Here is a 15,391-nt window from a genome sequence, read left to right as displayed (position 1 = left end):
TTTATTTTTAATATTTTCTACATTGTAGAATAATAGTGAAGACATCAAAATGATAAAATAAAATCAATCAATATATGTTTTATATTTTAGATTCTTCAAAGTAGCCACCCTTTGCTTTGACAGCTTTGCACACTCTTGACATTCTCTCAACCAGCTTCACCTGGAATACTTTTCAACAATCTTGAAGGAGTTCCCACATATGCTGAGCACTTGTTGGCTGCTTTTCCTTCACTCTGCAGTCCAACTCATCCCAAACCATCTCAACTGGATCGAGGTCAGGTGATTGTGGAGGCCAGGTCATCTGATGCAGCACTTCATCACTCTTCTTGGTCAAATAGCCCTTACACAGCCTGGAGGTGTGTTGAGCCATTGTTCTGTTGAATAACAAATTATAGTCCCACTAGGCGCAAACCAGATGGGATGGTGTATCATTGCAGAATGTTTTGGTAGCCATGCTGGTTAAGTGTGCCTTAAATTCTGAATAAATCACAATGTCACCAGCAAAGCACCCCCACACCACCTCCTCCATGCTTCACGGAAGGAACTACACATGCAGCGATCATCCGTTCACCTACACTGCGTCTCACAAAGACAAGGCGGTTCGAACCAAAAATCTCAAATTTGTACCAAAGGACAGATTTCCTACCGGTCTAATGTTCATTGCTCGTGTTTCTTGGCTCAAGCAAGTCTCTTGTTCTTATTGGTGTCCTTTAGTAGTGGTTTCTTTGCAGCAATTCAACCATGAATGCCTGATTCACGCAATCTCCTCTGAACAGTTGATGTTGAGATGTTTCTGTTAATTGAACTCTGTGAAGCATTTATTTGGGCTGCAATTTCAGAGGCGCAGTTAACTCTAATGAACTTATCCTCTGCAGCGGAGGTAACTCAGGGTCTTACTTTCCTGTGGCGGTCCTCATGAGAGCCAGTTTCATCATAACGCTTGAATAGTCTTTTAAAGTTCTTGAAAATCTCCACATTACTGACCTTCATGTCTTAAAGGAATGATGGACTATCATTTCTCATTGCTTATTTGAGCTGTTCTTGCCATATGGACTTGTACCATATAGGGCTATCTTCTGTATACCACCCCTACCTTGTCACAACACAACTGATTGGCTCAAACACATTAAGGAAAGAAATTCCACAAATTAACTTAAGGCACACTTGTTAATTGAAATGCATTCCAGGTGACTACCTCATGAAGCTGGTTGAGAATACCAAGAGTGTACAAAGCTGTCAAGGCAAAGTGTGGCTACTTATTATTCTACAATGTAGAAATAGTAAAAACAAAGAGAACACTGGAATGAGTAGGTGTGTCCAAACTTTTGACCGGTACTGTATATTTATCACAAGTTGGTAAAAACCGTATTTCTTTACCATTTTACCTGGATGGGCCTTTCAGTAAATGTTTGAGTAGGTATTTCAGATTTCACACTTTTCTAATTTAACCAATGCAGGAATGTCACTGACATAATACATCGTTTATTCTGGGGGGAGGGGGGGTGCAAGATTAGCAAATTTCAGGCCAAGATTAGCAAAGTCCTGCACAAATAATCATTGATGACACTAAACCAGATACCTGTGCCTTCAAAATCACATTTCAATAGTTATTTGATTGATTGTTAGTCAAAAACAAAATATATATTGAATTATTTTGACAAACATTCAGATAAATATTGACCTTCCTTGTTGCAAAGACATTTTAGCTCCCAAAACAAATATTTATGTGGCGCTTAACTATTAGGAGATCTGTTTTAGAAGAAAAGTTTAAAGAGAGAAAGCCATCCACAGCTCTGGCAATGTTCTTGAAGTGCCTTCTTGGTCCCAGGTTGACAAAGTCTTTGGCTATGTGGATCTCTCTGTGTAAGTCCAAGGTACCGCTCTATGTTGATTGGAAGTTGGATCCAGAGTGGCTCACTAGGAAAGCTCCATATCTGCTGTGGAGGAAGTACTGCTGGATGCCTCAGGCGCTGTGGTTGCCACCAACCGCTCCCGATTGCCAAACACCTCAGCGACTGGAGACAGCACATACATGGATGGCAGGCAAAGAAAGTCGGTGAACATACTCGGTCACGTACACACAAAACACACCATGTTGATAACCATCAGCTACTGATCTAACACCTCAGTGACCAAGCAGACACACAGACATACAAACCCATGACTTGACTACCAAGCAGGAGAGATGATAGCTATATAAACATAACAGTCAAAGCCCATAATAAATAGATGTTCAATACAGAGGGAGAGCGATACTATTCCTTTGTATAGAACAGGTAGTTTTTCGTAGCCACTGTGCTTCTACATCTGCATGGCATTGCTTGCTGTACGGGGTTTTTTGGCTGGGTTTCTGTACAGCACTTTGTGACATCTGCTAATGTAAAAAGGGCTTTATAAATACATTTGGTTGATTGATTAAAAAAGTAAAAGCTAGTTGCCATATTCAAAATATATATTTTTTTCTGGAACAAAAAGAAAATACACGATAGACTCGGCTCCTTGTCAGGCCTAGAGCAGAAGGTAATGACATTGAAACTGTACCTGCTGCCACATCACTTATGTCCCAAACCCGCAGGCCATCCCTCTGTCCTCCAAAGGCATATACAAAGGGCATGTCAGGACAGCACGCTGCACAGAACAGCACCCCCTATCAACAGAAAGGGAGCATTTCACCACAACAGCCACATATACAACACACATCCAAACAGTCGCTGTTAGAAACGTGATGGATCTTATTGCAATGACATGGAAATGATTACAGCGACAGAAACCATCGTTACCATTTTCATGTCCCGGGTGTGAACTAAATTGGGCTTGTTCCCCAAGATGTCCCAAATCTTGACGTGTTTGTCTGCTGACGAGGTGACCAAGCATCCCCGGATTTGGCTGCTAAGGTCCAAGCCTACAGGGCCAGAGACAACCGACTTAAATTCTGTTTCCCTGACCTTGAATGCCATGTTTGTGTACCAGTACTCATCCAGTATTTTAAAGTCTGAATATGAAGGGGTAGGGGCTAGAGGCAGAAATTGGCCTGTGACCACACCCACCTGACACCTCTCCGTCATGTGCCCTTAGCGTAAACACTGGCTTGTCCGAGCGTGCGTCCAAACAGTAAACAAAGCCGTCCTCTGTGCTCGCCTAAAACACAGCCAAATATCAGTGAGAGTGGAAACAGGAAAGTGCACCAAGCATTTTCCATGTGAAAGTTAGCCAATATGCAATGCTATGTGAGAGGTGGCGAGAGGGCAGCTTACCAGGAAGTTGCAGGGCGAGAAGTGGTTCCAGGCGACCCTTTCCACCTGCCCGCTAAACCTCCAAGTGCGATGGCTGCTGTCCGGGCTGCGGCAGTCATACAGGATCGCCGACCTGGCCAGAGGAAGAAGACACAGGTTAAGACTTGTTAGTTTTGTCACAATCCTGACCTCCAATATACAGGAGATGACAATTAATTTGACAATTTCAGAGGATGTAACAGATTCAGATTGGACATACTTATCGTATGATCCTGATATCAGGGTCTGAGCTTCAAAGGGGTGGAACATCAATGTCTGAACCTAAAAGAGACTTGACTTTAATGTTTGAGATCAACATTACAAGTAAGCAGGCGAGACTACATCCAAAATCAACTTCACATCATATTTTAGTTTATTTACAGTAGGTCCATTTTGGGAAGTTAAACAGGCTGTGATGACTGGACACACGTACCTTGTCAGTGTGTCTGCGCAGTGTTGTGGCCGGCTTTCCCTGTGCCAGATCCCACAGGATCACGGTTTCATCGGCTGACCCACTAGCCAAGACGTTGCTGTGGAAAAAAAGAAGCAACACACAGAGTAAAGGTGGAGGGTAGGTTTGTGACAACGCTAGTGACTTTGTGATTACAGTGACATAAGTGGAAAGGTCTGGGGCTAGGGGTAACGGGTACAACTCCAATATGACTCACCGGACCAGTTTGTTCCAGGATAAGTCCAGTACAGCATCTGTATGACCTTCCACTGGCTCTGCTGCAGCCTTAAAATTCAAATTGCATGTTAGGATACGGGCCATAGTGAGGAGACACCAACACCATAAACATAACAGTAGAAACTACCACATCCAAGTCCTTGTGGGAAAATTACCTTTTTGCTTTTCTTTTTCTTCTTGGAGGCCTTCTTGCTCCCCAGAGTGAAGGCAGGCTCTAGGCAGTCCACCACATCCAGGTCCCACACGTCAATCTGCGGTGTCATGTTGCCTACAGCCGCATAATTTCCTGTACAAACAGATGGAGTTAATGTAAAGTTTTTAAAAAAACATGTTATACACTGAGAAAACACTGAATTGAATGTCCATTCCGCAGAGTCGGGTTGTGATAAACTGCTGTTTGAGCTTAACTCAGTCAAATCTGAGAATCCATTCAACACTATAAAAAGTGAATTCACTCACCAGTGCCTTCTGGACTAGGGTCAAAGTTAAGCCACTCCACACACAGTGGATAGGCTGGTAGGAGTATGTCATGGTGAATATAGAGGGATTCCTCCTCGGAGTTGTATACTGTGCAGAGGCAAATATACATACAAATACATTAATTAAAACAACCTTTGTTTTTACACTGGCATGTACACGGACTATACCAAACGTCAGGAAAATCTTCATAATATTGAGTTGCAACCCCCCCTTCCCTCAGTACACACTCAATTTGTCAGGGCATGGACTCTGCAAGGTTTCAAAAGTGTTCCACAGGGATGCTGGCCCATGTTGTGGGAAATTGGCCGGATGTCCTTTGGGTGATGGACCATTCCTCATACACGCGGGAAACTGTTCATGAAAAACCCAGCAGCGTTGTAGTTTTTGACACAAACCATTGTGCCTGGCACCTACTACCATAGCCCGTACAAAAGGCATTTCAATATTTTGTCTTTCCCATTCACCCTCTGAATGGCACACATACACAATCCATGTCCCAAGGTTTAAAAATCCTTCTTCAACCAGTCTCCTCCATCTACACTGATTGAAGTGCATTTGACGTCAGATGAAAGCTATGACCACTTGTTTGTCAGTCTATGTCATGGAAAGAGCATGTTCTGTACACTCACTATGTCTACACTGTTACCATTTGATGTTGTGAAGCAAGAGTTTCTGTAAATCTAAGCTGAGAGTCAAATTGCCAGTTAGAACAACAGTCTCTGCAACTCACCGTGAATCTCCAGGTTGCAGCAGTCCTTCTCTGCTCTGCCTGAAATGATGAGGTTATCATTGGGCTTGATTTGAAAGTCCTCTCGCTCATACTGGTCCTGGAGACACAAAGAAAAGATGCCAACAACTAAGTCTGAATGACACAGAATGACCAGAAATGAAGAGCTGGGAAGATAAACTGAAAATTATCGACACCAACCACTTATCGCAGGCATTTTGCTGATATCATTCATTACGATAAGTAGCCTATACTAGAGAAATGTGAAGTTTGAAATGAAATAAGTTTGTTCAATGGGACAATTGATGGCTACAACAATAAAACTAGTAGTAGTAGTTTAATGGATAAAATACTGTGGTGCACATTATAAACTTATTGTTTCTATTTATCGGTATCATCAATTAGGTCATTTATCCCAATATGGATTTTTTTAAGTGGCAGGTAGCCTAGCAGTTAGAGGGTTGGGCCAGTAACCGAAAGGTCGCTGGATCGAATACCCGAGCAGACATGGTGAAAAATCGATGGCCCTTAAGCAAGGCACTTGACCCCAATTTGCTTCAGGGGTGCCATATTACTATAGCTGACCCTGTAAAACAACACATTTCACTGCACCTATACGGTGTGTGAGACAATAAAATATATTTTATGTGATATTTTTATATATTTTTGTATATTTAATGTGATATGCTTGGCAGGCACCACTAGTTGGTACCAAACCAGACTGGTTTCATCACTCTGAACTGGCAAACAGCTCTGGACTCACTGTGTCTTTGATGGTAATGTAAGGATCCTCCTCATTGGTGCTGAACACTGTGAGGCCGGCAAGGCTGTCACCAAGGTTGGTAGTCACTGTGCCAGAAAAAAAGAGATGAACAGTAAGAGAGTTATTTATAATAATCTTGGCATATTAACAGACAGAGATAACCCATGAATTTAAGATCCAACATAATCTGAGAGCAAATGCAGAAACTATATTTACCAGAGTCTTCCTCATCATATCTATCCAAACCATACGTTGCTAGTTCATCTGCTTCCTCCCTTCCTGCTTCATTTTCATCTTGCTCTGGCTCCTGAACAGCTTCTGCCTCGTCACTCTGTTCCTGCCCGCTGGCCATGCCTTCATCCTCCTCCTCCTCTTCACCTACACGTTCACTGAGTAAACACAAATAAACTCATCAAAAAAAAAACGTCCCTTTTTCAGGACCCTGTCTTTCAAAGATCATTTGTAAAAATCCAAATAACTTCACAGAGCTTCATTGTAAAGGGTTTAAACACTGTTTCCCATGCTTGTTCAATGAACCATAAACAATTAATGAACATGCACCTGTGGAACGGTCGTTAAGTCACTAACAGCTTACAGACGGGTAGGCAATTAAGGTCATAGTTATGAAAACTTCGGACACAAAAGAGGCCCTTCTACTGACTGAAAAACACCAAAAGAAAGATGCCCAGGGTCCCTGCTCATCTGCGTGAACGTGCCTAACACGCAACCCAAACTGGCTGCGCACGTGCGCCATCGTGCATTAATTTATTTTGTTCCCCCACAACAAACGCGATCACAATACGCAGGTTAAAATATCAAAACAAACTCTGAACCAATTACATTAATTTGGGGACAGGTCAAAAAGCATTAAACATATGGCAATTTAGTTAGCTAGCTTGCACTTGCTAGCTAATTTGTCCTATTTAGCTAGCTTGCTGTTACTCGTTAATTTGTTCTGGGATATAAACATTGAGTTGTTATTTTACCTGAAATGCACAAGGTCCTCTACTCCGACAATTAATCCATACATAATACGGTTAACCGAATCATTTCTAGTCATCTCTCCTCCTTCAAGGATTTTTCTTCTCTTGGCTTCATATTGCGATTGGCAACTTTCATAAATTAGGTGCATTACCGCCACTGACCTCATTCGTATTTCAGTCATCCACGTGGGTATAACCAATGAGGAGATGGCATGTGGGTATCTGCTTCTATAAACCAATGAGGAGAGAGAGGCAGTACTTGCAGCGCGATCTGCATCACAAATATAACTGACTTCTATTTTATCCCATGGCAACGCAGACGCTCATTGGCGCGCGCGAGCAGTGTGGGTGCAATAATTGAAGAATATAGATCTCTAAATTTATTTTGCAATGTGAGCGGTGTAGTCACCCTGTTAGGCATACTGCAAGGAGGCATGAGGACTGCAGATGTGGCCAGGGCAATAAATTGCAATGTTCGTACTGCGAGACTCCTAAGACAGCGCTACAGAGACAGGATGGACAGCTGATAGTCCTCGCAGTGGCAGACCACATGTAACACCGGCACAGGATCGGTACATCCGAACGTCACACCTGCGGGACAGGTACAGGATGGCAACAACAACTGCCCGAGTTACACCAGAAACGCAATCCCTCCATCAGTGCACAGACTGTCCGCAATAGGCTGAGAGAGGTTGGACTGAGGGCTTGTAGGCCTGTTGTAAGGCAGGTCCTCACCGGCAACAACGTCACCTATGGGCACAAACCCACCGTCGATGGACCAGACAGGACAGACAAAAAGTGCTCTTCGTCAAAGGAATGAGCGTTCGTTACACAGAAACCTGTACTCTGGAGCTGGATCGAAATGGAGATCCGGTCCGTCATGGTCTGGGGCGGTGTGTCACAGCATCATCGGACTGAGCTTGTTGTCATTGCAGGCAATCTCAACACTGTGCGTTACAGGGAAGACATCCTCCTCCCTCATGTGGTACCCTTCCTGCAGGCTCAAAATGACATGACCCTCCAGCATGACAATGTCACCAGCCATACTGCTCGTTCTATGCGTGATTTCCTGCAAGACAGGAATGTCAGTGTTCTGCCATGGCCAGCGAAGAGCCCGGATCTCAATCCCATTGAGCACATCTGGGACCTGTTGAATCGGCGGGTGAGGGCTAGGGCCATTCCCACCAGACAGAAATTTCTGGGAAATTGCAGGTGCCTTGGTGGAAGAGTGGGGTAACATCTCACAGCAAGAACTGGCAAATCTGGTGCAGTCCATGAGGAGGAGATGCACTGCAGTACTTAATGCAGCTGGTGGCCACACCAGATACTGACGGTTACTTTTGATTTTGACCCCCCCTTTGTTCAGGGACACAATATTCCATTTCGTTAGTCACATGTCTGTGGAACTTGTTCAGTTTATGTCTCAGTTGTTGAATCTTGTTATGTTCATACAAATATTTACACATTAAGTTTACTGAAAATAAACGCAGTTGGACAGCGAGGACGTTTCTTTTTTTTTTGCTGAATTTACATTGACATAAATACATTAATTGCTAATACTGAACAAGAGTTCAAAGAAACCACCATTAATAAGGTTTGGGTCAATTTCATTTTAACTTGGTTGATTTGATGAAACCCCCACTATTGAGGAAATTATTTCTGAGTCACTTCGCTGGTCCAGAAATAATGAGTATTTCAAACATTTAGCTACACATTTCAATTAATTTCCTATATTGACTGAGTTTGAATAGCAGTTTCAGTCTCATTGTCCCACTCAGGTCAGTCAAACAAAGTTATGTCAAGTAAGTCATCCAAAAACTCCACCAACCCCAATTGTTCTTTTGCCTCTGCTATTATGTGTTGCAATTCTTCTTTGCTCAACTCCACCTGTAACAAAATGTGGCAATAGGTTAAAACAGACATCACCTAGCTGGTGCCATTCATTTTATTTGCATGAATTATAGTGTTTATAAACTATAACTGCTGTATGTACAAAATAACGTATTAACTAGCTTGCTAGCTAGGGTGTATTCATTAATCGGATTCCGTTGCAAAACGTTTAGCAACTGAAACAATTTACTTCCGAACAAATCCTGGTAGGTCCCTCCCCGTTTCGTTTGCTTCAGTTAGGTTCCTAGGGTAAATGTTTCCCTTTTGCAACGGAATCCGACTAATGAAAACACCACAGAAGAATCTGTCTTGTTGGCAATTTTGCTAGCTACTTACCTTATCTGGTGTTTCCTTCGAAACGCCACGCTTTACCCATCCAACACAAGTGATTTGAGAACTCATTATAGACAACGTTCTAGTAACAACATTCAATGTAATGTACAACTCTAAAGTGTTCAAAAACACTTTATAAAGATCCAAAAGTTACATACAAATTGCACGCATTGACATGTGAGTTGGGTCCACGACTCTCGAGACAGGCAGTGTCGCAGACTGATGACGTTAACGTGGGGGTGTCCCTTGTTCTTCTTCTTTGAGTTTTTATTGGCGGATCGCAACCAAAAAACAGGTGCACACACCGCCACTTACTGTACTGGACTGTGAGACCGGTCACGAACAGTCTATACCAGTATATCAAAGTCAAATCAAATTTCATTAGTCACACACAATTGTTTAGAAAATGTTATTGCGAGTGTAGCGAAATGCTTGTGTTTCGAGCTTCGACAGTGCAGTAATATCTAACAAGTAATATCTAACAATTTCACAACATATACCCAATACACACACATCTAGTAAAGGATTGGAATTAAGAATATATAAATATATGGGCGAGTAATGTCAGAGCGACATAGACTTAGATACAGTAGAATAGTTCAGAATATAGTATACAGTCGTGGCCAAAAGTTTTGAGAATGACACAAATATACATTTTCACAAAGTCTGCTGCCTCAGTTTGTATAACGGCAATTTGCATATACTCCAGAATGTTATGAAGAGTGATCAGATGAATTGCAATTAATTGCAAAGAACCTATTTGTCATGCAAATGAACTGAATCCCCCAAAAACATTTCCACTGCATTTCAGCCCTGCCACAAAAGGACCAGCTGACATCATGTCAGTGATTCTCTCATTAACACAGGTGTAAGTGTTGATGAGGACACGGCTGGAGATCACTCTGTCATGCTGATTGAGTTTGAATAACAAAAGCAGGGTGGTGCTTGGAATCATTGTTCTTCCTCTGTCAACCATGGTTACCTGCAAGGAAACACATACCGTCATCATTGCTCTACACAAAAAGGGCTTCACAGGCAAGGATATTGCTGCCAGTAAGATTGCACCTAAATCAACCATTTATCGGATCATCAAGAACTTCAAGGAGAGCGGTTCAATTGTTGTGAAGAAAGCTTCAGGGCGCCCAAGAAAGTCCAGCAAGCGCCAGGACCATCTCCTAAAGTTGATTCAGCTGCGGGATCGGGGCACCATCAGTACAGAGCTTGCTCAGGAATGTCAGCAGGCAGGTGTGAGTGCATCTGCACGCACAGTGAGGCAAATACTTTTGGAGGATGGCCTGGTGTCAAGAAGGGCAGCAAAGAAGCCACTTCTCTCCAGGAAAAACATCAGGGACAGATTGATATTCTGCAAAAGGTACAGGGATTGGACTGCTGAGGGCTGGGGTAAAGTCATTCTCTCTGATGAATCCCCTTTCCTATTGTTTGGGTCAAAAAGCTTGCCCGGAGAAGACAAGGTGAGCGCTACCATCAGTCCTGTGTCATGCCAACCGTAAAGCATCCTGAGACCATTCATGTGTGGGGTTGCTTCTCAGCAAAGGGAGTGGGCTCACTCACAATTTTGCCTAAGAACACAGCCATGAATAAAGAATGGTACCAACACATCCTCCAAGAGCAACTTCTCCCAACCATTCAGGAACAGTTTGGTGACGAACAATGCCTTTTCCAGCATGATGGAGCACCATGCCATAAGGCAAAAGTAATAACTATGTGTCTCGGGGAACAAAACATTGATATTTTGGGTCCATGGCCAGGAAACTCCCCAGACCTTAATCCCATTGAGAACTTGTGGTCAATCCTCAAGAGGCGGGGGGACAAACAAAAACCCACAAATTCTGACAAACTCCAAGCATTGATTACGCAAGAATGGGCTGCCATCAGTCAGGATGTTGCCCAGAAGTTAATTGACAGCATGCCAGGGCAGATTGTAGAGGTCTTAAAACAGAAGGGTCAACACTGCAAATATTGACTCTTTGCATCAACTTCATGTAATTGTCAATAAAAGCCTTTGACAGTTATGAAATGCTTGTAATTATACTTCAGTATTCCGTAGTAACATCTGACAAAAATATCTAAAGACACTGAAGCAGCAAACTTTGTGGAAATTAATATTTTTTATTTATTCTCAAAACTTTTGGACACAACTGTATACATATGAGATGAGTAATGCAAGATATGTAAACATTATTAAAGTGACTAGTGCAATTTGGGTTGTGTACTATCCTCAAGGGCACATCGACAGACTAACCTTGTCAGCTTCGGATGTCAAACTAGCAACCTTTCAGTCACTGGCCTAACGCTCTAACCACAGGCATGGCGCCGGAAGGGATGACTGCCGTTTTATGGTCTTCTAACCAACTGTGCTATTTGTTTTGTTTTTTCGCATTCTTTGTAACTTATTGTGTACATAATGTTACTGATACCATCTCTTATGACCGAAAAGAGCTTCCGGACATCAGAACAGCAATTCCTCACCTAGTACTGGATGAATAATTTTTCTTTAATGAGTCGACGAGAGGGATTTACTCCAGACACCCGACAAGGCCCTCATCCCCGTCATTCAGAGATATCGCAGAAGGAGGTCAGGGTGCCTTGTAAGGACCTGGTGACAAGTGGCTAATCTGCCTTTACCATCGGTACTATTAGCCAACGTACAGTCATTGGATAATAAAATAAACAAACTACAAGCACGTATATCCTACCAACGGGACATTAAAAACTGTAATATCTTATGTTTCAAAGAGTCATGGCTGAACGACGACATGAATAACATACAGCGGGCGGGTTGTACACTGTATTGGCAGGATAGAACAGCAGCCTCTGGTAAGACAAGGGGTGGCGGTCTACGTATATTTGTAAACAATAGCTGGTGCACGATATCTAAGGAAGTCTCAAGGTTTTGCTCGCCTGAGTATCTCATGATAAGCTGTAGACCACACTATCTACCAAGAGAGTTTTATCTATGTTCTTTGTAGCTGTCTATTTACCACCACAAACCGATGCTGGCACTAAGACCGCACTCAATGAGCTGTATAGGGCCATAAGCAAACAGGAAAACGCACATCCAAAGGTGTCACTCCTAGTGACTTTAATGCAGGGAAACTTAAATCCGTTGTACCTCATTTCTACCAGCATGTTAAATTAGCAAACAAAGGGCAAAAAAACTCTAGACCACCTTTACTCCACACACAGAGATCCGTAACAAAGCTCTCCCTAGCCCTCCATTTGGCAAATCTGACCATAATTCTGTCCTCCTTATTCCTGCGTACAAGCAAACACTAAAGCAGGAATCACGAGTGACTCGGTCAATAAAAAAAGTGGTCAGATGAAGCAAATTTTAAGCTACAGGACTGTTTTGCTAGCACAGACTGGAATATGTTCCGGGATTCTTCCAATGGAATTGAGGATTACACCACATCAGTCACTGGCTTCTTCAATAAGTGCATCGATGACGTCGTGCACACAGTGACTGTACGTATATACCCCTACCAGAAGCAATGGATTACAGGCAACATCCGCATTGAGCTAAATGGTAGAGCTGCTGCTTTCAAGGAGTGAGACTCTAACCCAGAAGTTTAATGGAAATCCTGCTATGCCCTCAGATGAACCACCAAACAGGAAAAGCATCAATACAGGACTAAGATTGAATCGTACTACACCGGCTGCAATGCTCATCGGATCTGGCAGGGCTTGCAAACTATTACAGACTACAAAGGGAAGCACAGACGCGAGCTGCATACCAGACAAGCTAAATTACTTCCATGCACTCTTTGAGGCAAGTAACACTGAAACATGCATGAGTGCATCAGCTGTTCCAGACGACTGTGTGATCACGCTCTCCATAGCCAATGTGAGTAAGGCCGCAGGGCCAGACGGATTACCAGGATGTGTACTCCGAGCATGCGCTGACCAACTGGCAAGTGTCTTCACTGATATTTTCAACCTCTCCCAGTCCGAGTCTCTAATACCAACATGTTTCAAGCAAACCACCATAGTCCCTGTGCCCAAGAACACTAAGGTAACCTGCCTAAATGACTACCAACCCGTAGCACTCACATCTGTAGCCATGAAGTACTTTGAAAGGCTGGTCATGGGTCACATCAACACAATTATCCCAGAAACCCTAAACCCACTCCAATTTGCATACCTCCCCAACAGATCCACATATGATGCAATCTCTATTGCACTCCACACTGCCCTGTCACACCTGGACAAAAGGAACACCTATGTGAGAATGCTATTCATTGACTACAGCTCAGCGTTCAACACCATAGTGCCCTCCAAGCTCATCACTAAGCTAAGGACCCTGGGATTAAACACCTCCCTCTGCAACTGGATCCTTGACCGCCTGACGGGACGCCCCCAGGTGGTAAGGGTAGGTAACAACACATCTGCCACGCTGATCCTCAACACAGGGGCCCCTCAGGGGTGCATGCTAGGTCCCCTCCTGTACTCCCTGTTCACTCATGACTGCATGGCCAGGCACGACTCCAACACCATCATTAAGTTTGCCGATGACACAACAGTGGTAGGCCTGATCACAGACAACGACGAGACAGCTTATAGGGAGGAGGTCAGAGACCTGGCCGTGTGGTGCCAGGACAACAACCTCTCTCTCAACGTGATCAATACAAAGGAGATGATTGTGGACTACAGGAAAAGGAGGACCGAGCATGCCCCCATTCTCATTGACGGGAATGTAGTGAAGCAGGTTTAGAGCTTCAAGTTCCTTGGTGTCCACATCACAAACTATCATGGTCCAAGCACAAAAAAACAGTTGTGAAAAGGGCATGACGAAACCTATTCCCCCTCAGACTGAAAAGATGTGGCATGGGTCCTCAGATCCTCAAAAAGTTATACAGCTGCGCCATGGTTGCATCACTGCCTGGTATGGCAACTGCTCGGCCTCTGACCACAAGGCACTACAGAGGGTAGTGTGTACGGCCCAGTACATCACTGGGGCCAAGCTTCCTGCCATCCAGGACCTCTATATCAGGCGGTGTCAGAGGAAGGCCCTAAAAATAGTCTGACTCCAGCCACCCTAGTCATAGACTGTTCTCTCTGCTACCGCACAGAAAGTGTTACCGGAGCACCAAGTCTGGTTTGAAGAGGCTTCTACACAGCTTCTACCCCCAAGCCATAAGTCTCCAGAACAGCTAATCAAATGGCTACCCAGTCTATTTGCATTTCCCCACCCCCCTTTTACGCTGCTGCTACTCTCTGTTTATTATCTATGAATAGTCACTTTAATAACTCTACCTACATTACATATTACCTCAATTACCTCGACTAACCGGTGCCCACGCATATTGACTCTGTACCGGTACCTCCTGTACATAGCCTCACTATTGTTATTTTACTGCTGCTCTTTAATTATTTTTTACTTTTATTTCTTGTTTTTTTGCTTATCTAATTTTTTTACTTAACAGGTATTTTTCTCAAAACTGCATTGTTGGTTAAGGGCTTGTACTGTAAGTAAGCATTTCACTGTAAGGTATGGCCTATTGTATTCCGTGCATGTGACAAATCCATTTTGATTTGATTAGTGTTCCATTTATTAAAGTGGCCAGTGATTTCAAGCTAGTGAATTCAATATCCTCTTTATAAAGAACCTTGAACAAAACCCCAAAACTGTACTCTTTCAGTCAGATTTAAATGTCTATTCAGATCCCTACACAGGCTCGGGAACCTGGGAGGGGGGAACCTCTTCATTCAGTATTTACTGTAACATTTCTGCTGTAAAGTCCTGGAGATTCAGAAATCTATTTGCCGTCTTCACAATGATGGCTAACTTCTTACATGTTTTATGAGTTTGACTAGTGCAATGTATCACTTGCGCTATAAATGCAACAAAGTCCACCTTCTTCACTGTCGGGATCCTTCTCCTGCATGGCATTCACTGCAGACTGACATCTGCTACCATCTCATGTCTACTCACTCCTTCACACCAGGGTGTTCAATCATTTGCCTGAACAAAAGACTGTGTTGATTACTACCAGAGAGGAACACGTGAAGCGAGAAGTTTTACTCCGCCCAAAATCTGTCCACGAAAACAATCTAACGACGTGAGGAATTTTTGCACGGAGGTCAATGAGAGTATCGAATTTGCTCAACAAAAAATGTAATTGTTAATTTGCCACGTGAGGCTTATTTGATGGAATAAAAGTGTTGTAATGGTTAGGTTGTTATGAATGCAACAATATAAGTGGACAGACGTGGAATTTTCATCAACTTTGGCCC

General features: G+C 43.2%; 1 protein-coding gene across 1 annotated transcript; it reads right to left on the bottom strand.

Moving 5' to 3' along the window:
• Positions 1–1,462: 1,462 nt before the first annotated feature.
• On the bottom strand, positions 1,463–9,368 carry LOC115132957 (periodic tryptophan protein 1 homolog). The gene is made up of 15 exons (XM_029665708.2): positions 9,140–9,368; positions 8,742–8,800; positions 6,147–6,319; positions 5,931–6,016; positions 5,171–5,267; positions 4,420–4,527; positions 4,116–4,246; positions 3,941–4,008; positions 3,706–3,802; positions 3,493–3,554; positions 3,255–3,366; positions 3,048–3,138; positions 2,781–2,902; positions 2,542–2,647; positions 1,463–2,015 (listed from the first exon to the last, which is right to left on the bottom strand). The coding sequence occupies exons 1-15, from the start codon at positions 9,203–9,205 to the stop codon at positions 1,918–1,920; spliced, it is 1,476 nt and encodes a 491-aa protein (XP_029521568.1). The 5' UTR covers positions 9,206–9,368; the 3' UTR covers positions 1,463–1,917.
• Between the last annotated feature and the right edge of the window lie 6,023 nt (positions 9,369–15,391).

The sequence above is a fragment of the Oncorhynchus nerka genome, linkage group LG8 (assembly GCF_034236695.1).
Source record: "Oncorhynchus nerka isolate Pitt River linkage group LG8, Oner_Uvic_2.0, whole genome shotgun sequence".
NCBI classification, from domain to species: Eukaryota; Metazoa; Chordata; class Actinopteri; order Salmoniformes; family Salmonidae; genus Oncorhynchus; species Oncorhynchus nerka.
This window is presented reverse-complemented; position numbering and strand designations above follow the sequence as displayed.

Excerpts from the sequence above, each read along its gene's own strand:
- LOC115132957 (XM_029665708.2), bottom strand. The coding sequence starts at position 9,205 with ATGAGTTCTCAAATCACTTGTGTTGGATGGGTAAAGCGTGGCGTTTCG. Across the intron at positions 2,903-3,047 it reads ACATGACGGAGAGGTGTCAG|GCTTGGACCTTAGCAGCCAA; the intron begins GTGGGTGTGGTC and ends CTGGCCCTGTAG. Across the intron at positions 2,648-2,780 it reads ACACCCGGGACATGAAAATG|GGGGTGCTGTTCTGTGCAGC; the intron begins GTAACGATGGTT and ends TTCTGTTGATAG.